The sequence below is a fragment of the Triticum dicoccoides genome, chromosome 6B (genome assembly GCF_002162155.2).
Source record: "Triticum dicoccoides isolate Atlit2015 ecotype Zavitan chromosome 6B, WEW_v2.0, whole genome shotgun sequence".
Classification (NCBI taxonomy): Eukaryota; Viridiplantae; Streptophyta; class Magnoliopsida; order Poales; family Poaceae; genus Triticum; species Triticum dicoccoides.
The window spans coordinates 718854699-718865009 of record NC_041391.1 but is presented as its reverse complement, the minus strand read 5'-3'; the positions used below and the strand labels follow the sequence as shown (position 1 = coordinate 718865009).

Here is a 10311-nt window from a genome sequence, read left to right as displayed (position 1 = left end):
TCTTCATCATCCTTGTTGCCCCTTCAATGATGTGTGAGTACTTTACCATAGACCTACGAGTTCGTAGTTAGTGGCTAGATGATTTCTTCTCTCTTTTTGATCTTCAATACAATGTTCTCCTTGATGTTCTTGGAGTACTATTTGATATAATTCTTTTGTGGTGTATTTGTTGGGATCCGATGAATTCTGAGTTCGTGATCAGATCTATCCATGAATATTAATTGAGTCTTCTTTGAACTCTTTTATGCATGATTGTTATAGCTTCGCATTTCTTCTCCGATTTATTGGTTTTGTTTGGCCAACTAGATTGATTTATCTTGCCATGGGAAGAGGTGCTTTGTGCCGAATTCGATCTTGCGGTGCTCAATCTCAATGACACAAAGAGACATGACACGCATGTATAGTTGCTATTAAGGGTAACAAGATGGGGTTTATTCATACGTGAGTTTATCTTGTCTACATCATGTCATCGTTCTCAATGCATTACTTCGTTTTTTCCATGAACTTAATACACTAGATCATGCTAGATAGCGGTCAATGTGTGGAGTAACAGTAGTAGATGCAGAATCGTTTCGGTCTACTAATCTTGGACGTGATGCCTATATACATGATCATTGCCTTAGATATCGTCATAATTATTTGCTTTTCTGTCAATTGCCCAACAGTAATTTGTTTACCAACCGTATGTTATTCTCTCGAGAGAAGTCTCTAATGAAAACTATGGGCCCCGTGTCTATTTCCTATCATATTAAAACCAAAAATACCTTGCTGAAATTTTCTTTTATTTATTTTATTTTGTGTTTTAGTTAGATCTATTTATCAAATATCATACACTTTTATCTATCTCAATATCGTTGAGGGATTGACAACCCCTTTACGTGTTGGGTTGCTAGTATTTGTTGTTTGTGTGTAGGTGTTGTTTAAATAGTGTTGCTTGATTCTCCTACTGGATTGATAACCTTGGTTTTATAACTGAGGGAAATACTTACCTTTGATGTGCTACATCATCCCTTCCTCTTCAGGGAAATACCAACGCAGATATAAGAAATCAGGAAGAATTTCTGGCGTTGTTGCCAGGGAGACATCATCAACATATATCAAGTACCTTCGCATAAACTCTCATCTCCTTGCAATTTACTTTATTTGCCATTTGCCTCTTGTTTTCATCTCCCCCACTCCTAAAAAGTTTTTACAAAAATATTTTCCTTTTGCCTCTTTGATTGCTTTGAACCTATCATCATGACTGATTTTGGTATGGCAGAAACAAATGATGGTAGAACTCCTAAAATTGCACGTTCTACTAATCTGGATGTTGAATTTTTTTTGGGACAAGGGAATGTTATAGGAAAAGGTGACATCCAAGAATTCTTTAATTGCTTTGGAACTTTGACTTGTGATGATGCTCCTATACTTGGAAGAACTAAAACTTACGCCGAAGCTATTTCAGCACTTGTTCTTAAACTTGAGAAAAGATTTATTCGTACTCATCCTTCCTTGCAAAAATTATTTTATGAGTTATCCATTATAAAAGATCCTAGAGCTAAGAAGATAGCTACCCTTGTCCTTATGAATGAGTGTTATTACATACTGCGGGAACCTAGGGTGATATTTGATTTTTATGGTATGAACCATGAGAAACCGGTAATAGATGAGATCCTTTACAATAGTGATTATTTATTAAGACATTTGCTTGGCAATAATCACATCTTTGATGAGAACCTTAAAAGGGAAGTTCCCGTTTGGATATGATCCAACAATCTTTCAATAATGTTAATCAGCAATATTCTTGGATTGTAGCCGAGGGGATATGCAGATGGACAACTTGATAATGCTAAAATTTCTATGGATGATATGTTTCATGTTATATTTGAAAAACCTCCTGATAAAAACACAACATCCAATATATTTACATTACATGGACGGGTAACACAATATCTTTGACAAAAGAAATTTTCTTCTTCTCATGTGCACTTACCTTGTTTCAATGATAGACAGTAGAATGTGATTACCGCAAACCTACAAACTAGAAGGGTTTACGATATTATGAATCATGTCAGATCTGGAAATGATACATTCACAACTATCATAAGCAGTGTTGCCTTCAACTATAAGACACTCCTCGTCGTGACCTACCCCAACTGCACTGCATTCAACATTAGGGACTTCGACTACAGATTTATTCCAGTACCTAGAACCCATTTTAGGTTAACTATTATCTTCAACATTTTTTTGGTTTTTTCTTTTCCTCCTTTCTATCATTTGAATTCAATCACTACAAATTAAGATGCTAGTCAATATATGTTCCATCCGCAGGTATGATATAGGTGTTTTCCTACTGAAAATTCTCAAGACTTACCGCGGAATGGAGTTCTATGGTTCTCAACTGTAAGTTTTTCTTTCATTGCCAATTTTTTTAGAAATTAATAATATCACATATACAAAAAGTCAAACCCCACCAAAACTGTGGGTGCCAACAGGTTGATTGGCAGGCCCTGCGTAAAATATTCTTGTATGAGATTGCAACATATAGCAATAGTGAGGTTCAGCTACCAATAGTGTGGACATTCCTTCAAAGTCATGTCAGTTTTAAATACCGGTGATAATCCTTTTCCTTTTAGTGATGACCAATTTTTTAGTGGCATATGTCATTCTGAAGAATTGTTTCGGAAGATATCATTCTAGTTTAGATTTATTTAGAATTTTCAGTTAGTTTACATGCATTTCGTATGATTCCAATTGTTTATTTTCTGGCATCAATTTAAGAAAACAGTGAGGAAAATAGACCACTTAGAGAACCAGTTAGGGAACGCACTTTAATACGAACCTCTGGCTCTTTCGAAGAAGAAAGATCAAAATCGTGGCTGTAGTGGAAACAGATGTGTGTAGAAGCTATCTTAAGTGGGCCAACTATGGAAGCAGCCCACATAAGGCCGCTGTAGACACCGCTTCTCCTAATCGGCTCTACCAGTGATACTTTGCCTCCATCTCATAGTAGGTGAGAGCTAGATGGGCCGGCCCAATATGGGTCCTGGCGGAGCGATTACCAAGGAATCTTCCAAGACTGGTTTCGCATGTGTTTTTTTTTTCATTTTTGTGTTGTTTTGAAGTGATTTTTTGGTTTTGTATGTTCCTTTCCTTGGTTTATTCGGGTTTTTTTGCCTCTTTCTTTTTATTTTTCCTTTTTTTTCATTTTCTTCTGTTTTTGTTTTGTTCATGTGTTGGTTTCCTGTATTTCTTTACCAGTTTATCTTATTTTACTTTATCTCTTTTTTTGCATGGTAATACGTGTCTCATTTCTATCATTAGGATCATAGCACATGCCACGTATAAACTGACCAACTGAAAAGACAGCAAAACGCTAGCCTTTGCACAAAGCAACAACAACCAAGAAGTAAAATTACAATCAAGACCGAAGAAACCTCTGAACTTGACATCAACGCTTGTCACGTACCTTTGGGACCACGATAGCAGCCACCAAAGCAAAAAAAAATAGCGAATCACCTTCACACCCGAGCTCAAAGCGGCTCCATAGCCGATATGCAACTTTGCGGACCTCCAGGTTGGCTCACCAAAAGCGAAACCATTACTGTCGAACGATTCAGACCGGGGCAACACTCGGACACGCCATCAAACTCCAGAACTGGCAACCCCACACGACTAAGACGCCGGGGGAGAAAACCACACCTGCCATCCATGAACCACGAATCTAGCACACGATCCACAATCTTCCAGATGCCGCCGATGCAGACCACAATCTGCATCTACTCCTAGACTTCCTCCCAAGCTCTGCGCTGCCATGGAGCAAACACGGTCGCAACGGCGGAGCCCGAGGACACAGGTCCACCACAAGGATGTCGCCGCCGCCATGCCATCCTTACTTGAACAGACTGATTTCCAAACCCATCTCCAACCATAGGACCGATCGCCTCGTCGGAGTACGATCTGGAGAAATTTTATTCAACGCCGCCATTGCCGTCGTCAAAGCCAAGACAATGAACAACCTAAAAATCTAAATTGCGAGAGTATAAAAATGATCCTTGCGCGTAAAAATACATTGTTTGCACGTTTATGTATACATGTGTAAAAAAATTCGATACACATTCAACATTCTTCAAATACATGACATTTTTGGAACATTTTCTTTGAAAAAAATTTAGTATGTTGTTTTTGAAACATTCAACATTCTTCAAACTTCAAATACAAAACAATTTTTGGAACATTCTTCGATTTACATGTTTGGAACATTTCCTTTGAATAACACTTTTCCAATGCATGTTGAACATTTGTTTTGAATGTTGCAAAAATAATTCTTAATATTATGCAAACATTTGTCTTACAGTCTATTAACATTTTTAAAATGTCACAAACTTTTTTTTTAAATGTGTGGGTTTTTTAAGTCAAATATATATATATATTTTAAATTTTTTAAAAAATATATATTAAATGACCATGTTTTTAGGTTGTATAAAAATTTGTTTTGTAAAAGGTGTCACTACTATTTTTTGGAACGTTTGAACATTTTTTAATGTCATGCGCATGTTTTAAATGCTATGAAATATTTTTTATAAAATTACGCAAACATTTTAAAATTGTTCAAACTTTTTCTTGGAATGTCACAGTCATTTTTGGGAATATGTGAACATTTTATAAATGTCACAAACATTTTTTTGAATGGTACAAACATTTTATAAAAGTTGACCGAATATTCTGTTTTTACATTTTATAAACATTTTCTTGAAATTCCACAGTTTGTTTGAGAGCGTGAACATTTTTAAATGTCCCGAACATTTTTTAATGCAATTTGTTTTAGCTTTAAAATTTGAATATCATTTTTTCCAATTTTGGAAATGTAAATAAAAGAGGTAAAAAAGGAAAAGGAAAGAGGAGAAGAACCCGATAGTCATCCGTGTTGGACGGCCCATTTAAGAAACTGCTTGAGGAGAGGGGGTCTTCTGTCTCGCACTAAAAAACGTTACCCATAAATTCACAACCATACCTAGAAGAGAAAAGTGATACCAAGTAATTGCTATCTAAGTCCAGGTTCATCTGCTACTGATGTACAGTAAATTCAAAAAAGAAAAGTGAAAAAATTCAACATCCAACATGCATGCAAACTTTCATGGCATTTAGATATCCGACAAGGTTGCGGGAAGACCAAAATCGGGTCCAGATAGTGCATTTTTACAAAGATTTTTTTCAGAGCCAAATGTATTTCCATGATCTCCTCGAATATCCACTAAAAATAGCAAGTCTGAGGTATCTATCTGAAAGCACTCACTAATATCTAGGTTTAGTTTTCTCTTTTGCACAAATTATCTGAATTTGCAAAAGACATTGTTTCCTTTCTGTATGTTCTTCATTTGGTTGCGGGGAGGCATTCGTAAGCCAAAAGGACATCATTATTACACAAAAGCACTTTGTGTGGGTGCTACGATCTCTGACTATATGGTCTTTAATCTGCTCGACAACATTTTTCAGATAATTTTACACAACACATTGCACAGGTTAATAGGACACTAATTCCAGGGACTCAAAACGATCTGATTCCAAACCAACAAAGTTCGACGAATCATAGTTCTGTCGAACACAACCACAGCGAAACTATGCAATGTCCGTCTAACTATTTTCTAGTCCACACCGGTTGTTGATATATATTTAACAGTTTTTTTTTGTTTTTAGAAGGTATTGTTTATAGACTTCGGAGCTGAGAAGCAAGGTGACATCCATCCAAACAATTATCTTCCCAAAACAAAGAACTTTCGCCGTTTACGACCTTTTTCGTCTAACTATTAACATTTTTAAAATGGCACGGACATTATTTTTTTTGAAATGTGTGGTTTTTTGTCAAAAATATATTTTTAATTGTTCAACTTTTTCTATATTACATAACCATGTTTTTAGGTTGTATAAAAAATTGTTTTGTAAAAAGTGTCACTACTATTTTTTGGAACGTTTGAACGTCTTAATGTCACAGGTTGATCTCACTCCTCTCAGGTTTGCTTCGCCTGACCAAAACCAACACTCTGACAATGAACATGGATCATCAAACATGAAACTGCAAGGATATAACAAGAAAACAACACACATGCATATCTAAACAAGCAGGAGCAACAAGCATGCATGCATGTTCATTGAAGCAGTCAAACAGGTCAAGTAGCATGCAATTCAACTAGTACTAGTAGTACAACAACACAATGGCAGGTTGGAGCAAATCATGCTTAAGCAAACAATGGCAGCGTCATAACCAACCTTGATAAGCTGATTCCTCCAAGCATTGCTAGCAGAAGCTCATTCCTCCCAAGAATGAATGAATCAACTTTCAATTTGCTGCACTGCACTGCACCATCCAAGGGGGAGCTAACTTCCTCAAGCAATCAACCGCATCTAGTATATGTGAAAAAGGGTGTTAAGGATCGAAATCGCCATACCAAAAACAAATGCTGCAACCATTGCTAGGAGGAGCTTTGCAACTAACCCTGAAAATGCCCCCGTGATGCACCCCTCTTCTGCTATAGCACCAATACAGCAGCTTCCTGCTCCTTCCCGAAATCACCTGCCTGAGCCAGATTTTGCTGCACAATTACAGAATATGATTTAGGTGACCCAACAGATTCACTGTTAAAACTTAGTAGAAACAAGTGCAGCACTTCGTAGAAACAAGCATCAATTCTAACAGGTAAGCCCCTTGGAACACACGTTGGGGTAGCAATCCATGGGATGGATTATGACAACTTCCAGTTACTGCTTACTAGAGAGACCTGCTGGCTACGGTAATAACTGGTCTCACGGTTGCGATTATATACATTTGATTGCCAGCACAGATAAAGGTATAGCTTTTGAGTTATTTGTGTCCACTGAGACACTGACTATCAGCAGCCTAAATCAAGCCAATTGATAACTGATATACATAGGCCACTGCCCTGAATCTTCAGCAAGAAAATAGATTCAATTATAGCATTGAACCAAGCATAGCCATAATTTACAGGTTACAACATGCTTGCTAAACTAACCATTGTGGTGTTCTTAACAGTATTTGTTGGTACTACCAAAAATATCTAAGACCCTTATACTGAATTTGAAGGATGTCAGACGGATAAAATGTGAAGATATCCAGAAATGAGAACCAATCGGATGTAAAATTAGAACTTGACATGTTGAATTTACCATGTTAACAGAACACAAACCAGAGTCACAAGCCTCCAGAGCAACCACATCGTCTGAATCTTCATTGGCTTGCAGGATCAACTCAGTACCAAGTTGAACATGATGATTCCTGCGAATGAATGGGAAGCCACCAAGCAGGCATTCCACCACCTGATGAGCGGGTGGCTTGATGATTGCTCCTTCAGCTCGGCCTATCCAATACATTGGCAGCCTGTTGACAACACAAGACACAAGTTTATCATGAATCCCTGAAACCTCCTCAATCAGTTCACACAAGTTGCAGGTACACAATCAATAGTTGCACTTCTGTTCTGGATCTATGATCAGTTTTGGATGTATAATCAAGGATGTGATTCATCATAGCAAACAAACAAGCAGACAAGCAGACTTGTCATACTCCCTTCCTGCCCCATAATATAAGAGGTTTCTGCTACGGAGTACTTATGTAGCCCATCAACCCAAGTACTCCCTCCGTTCCAGAATACTTGTCATGGTTTTAGTTAAACTTTGAACCAAAACCATGACAAGTATTTTGGAACGGAGGGAGTACATGGTTTACATTTCAAGCAAGAAAGATTGCATGACAAATGGTTTACTTATGCACAGCCTAAGTCCCATAATATAAGGGCAAGTTAACCTTCCCCATGCAGGCCCTCTCCTGCCGCACCCCTCTCGCACCCTCAGGGACAACCACCTATTAGCGTCAGCGGGGAGTAGAGACAGTTTTCTACTTGTCTCTGTTATCAGTCACGGTAACAGGGTAGTTACTGAGAGAAGTAGCATCCATTATTCTACATCTGCCTCTGTTAGCTATTGCTTTAAAGTAATTAGCTGTATATTACCAAATCAGCATTTTTCTGAGAAAAGGTAAATTCCTGGATCAATGTAGGGGCGATAAGTGTCGACGTATCTGCAGCAGAGCAGAATATAAATCACAAGAACAGATATCGAAGAATGGCGATGAACAACTAAACAACCACTTAGGGGTGGGTTCAGTGTAGGGGCGATAAGTGTTGACGTATCTGCAGCAGAGCAGCATATAAATCACAAGAACAGATATCGAAGAATGGCGATGAACAACTAAACAACCACTTAGGGGTGGGTTCAGTGTAGGGGCGATAAGTGCCGACGTATCTGCAGCAGATCAGCATATAAATCACAAGAACAGATATCGAAGAATGGCGATGAACAACTAAACAACCACTTAGGGGTGGGTTCAGTGTAGGGGCGATAAGTGCCGACGTATCTGCAGCAGAGCAGCATATAAATCACAAGAACAGATATCAAATAATGGCGATGAACAACTAAACAACCACTTAGGGGTGGGTGGCACACAGTGATCACTGATACGGCTCAATTCCTACAGATCGACAGGAAACTCAGTACTACCAAAACAATCGCTTCGGTTTGATCGGATTGGGTCTTAGCCCTCCCTACCTAAACAAACCCTATTGAAGGTCCAACTCCTAGAGGAAATTCCCCAGCAGCAAATGCACTAGCTGACTGGCATGCAATATGAAACGACTTTGATACACATGCAATTGACATACCTATCAAGCAGTTGCCAGCGGTTTCTGACTTGTGCATCCACATCATCAATCTCCTTTTCCAATTCCTGAAGCATAGCATCAACCTAAAACAGAGCAAAAATATATGTCAACAAATAACCCATAAATTATTCAATAGCAATGTATAGATGACCAACATCAATGGTAGCTCTGCCAAAGAAATATCTCCAACTAACAGACTTGGGGGATGGCGAATGTAGGCATACAGATCAGCAATAAAGCCATACGATGTAACTTTGTTAACAAGAGCAACCAAGACCCTTATACTTCTAATGCTGACATGCTATACTTCAATCGTTCTTTTTTTAGGCTAAAGAAAGAATTTGCTGCATTAAGAAAGAATTGTCACAATCTTTTTGACATAAAGAACAGAACCAGCGACCAAGCATAAGTGCCTAGAGCTAACTTGTGAGCAACTCTCAATCGTATGCTTCAATGTAAACTAACACAGGTCAAGACCGAGTGAAAGTTGACTGATTCAGGATGCAGTTTATGATAGCAAAAGCTGAAAGGAGTAATTACCTGTCCAAAAGTCATTTCAGATGATGAACGACTGAGCACAAGAATGGACAATAGGAAGCTGCAGAATATGCTCAAATCAATTGCCAACGCATAGCACCTGCACATATTTTAGTTGGGAGAGGATATGAGTATCTTTTTTCTGAGACGACACGAGGACATTGTCGCCGAAGAAGATGTTCTTGCTGGAGTAAGATGTGCATAGACAGCCAGAGAGGGAAGCATTATATAGTACCTGCGAGGTTTGCGACTTTACCAGCCATCAAGCAAATGAAGGAATGGTAATAGGCCTGAATGAATGAATGATTATAGGCCATAATCGTGAGCTTGAAGGGGAGCGTAGCAGTTTCCAGCAGAACAATGCCATGATTGCGAGATTGAAGGAGAGGAGACAAGTTACCAGTACACCAGGTGTCTCTCCCTCGCCCGCAACTCACACCTCTGGATTGGATTGGCTCGACCCGGATCCTCCTCCGCCGATCGCTGAGATCGACCGTTTTGGCCGTGGAGCAGCAGCCCACTGGACAGCCGGGCCAGTTAACATAGATCGTGGAACAGATCGCTTCAGGCATCACCATCGCCACCGCAACCACATGGAAGGTGGCTCGAGCTCCTCTGGACAGGGAGCAGGTAATCTCCACAGCCCCGTCTCTCTACACTACCGGACTCATCTAGCCTAGTCGATCTACAGGTTCTATCAGAACCATCTCGTCAACTTAGCAACTCAGCAAGTATTGTCGGAAAGAGGATGGAAATGAGGAAAACTTACATCGTAGCTAGGCTGGGAAGGCCGTCGAGGAGGCGGGATAGCGGGGTCGTCGACGGTGAGGGTAGCCTTGACCCGCGTGAGGCTCAAAGTAGGAGTACGCGGGGTCACCCTATCAAGAACACGCAGACGGCCGTGCTGCAAGCCTCGCCCCGACACGACCAACGCTCTCTCGTCGGGATCTGCACCTCTAGGGTCATCCACCTCCGGATTAAACCCGACCAACGCCTTGAGGTACTCAGCACCGTCCTCCTGGGCAGTGCCGTAGTACTCGGGAAGCTGAGGCTGAGGCTG

At 39.6% G+C, this 10311-nt stretch overlaps 1 protein-coding gene across 4 annotated transcripts in view; it reads right to left on the bottom strand.

Annotated features, from left to right (window-relative positions):
• Positions 1-9747, bottom strand: part of LOC119322122 — a 12009-nt gene extending 2262 nt beyond the window's left edge. The window contains exons 1-8 of one of the 4 annotated variants that reach the window (XR_005155423.1): positions 9652-9747; positions 9487-9541; positions 9255-9351; positions 8715-8797; positions 7165-7375; positions 6476-6572; positions 6250-6384; positions 4421-4962 (exon numbers count right to left, since the gene is read on the bottom strand). Coding sequence is in view for 2 of the 4 variants with exons in the window: in XM_037595621.1 (XP_037451518.1) it covers positions 6510-6572; positions 7165-7375; positions 8715-8797; positions 9255-9269 (372 nt within the window). In the remaining 2 variants the exon portion in view is untranslated. Of the gene's footprint in view, positions 1-4420; positions 4963-6249; positions 6385-6475; positions 6573-7164; positions 7376-8714; positions 8798-9254; positions 9352-9486; positions 9631-9651 lie in introns of those variants that run through there. The other 3 variants (XR_005155422.1, XM_037595621.1, XM_037595620.1) reach the window with 3 other exon arrangements.
• Between the last annotated feature and the right edge of the window lie 564 nt (positions 9748-10311).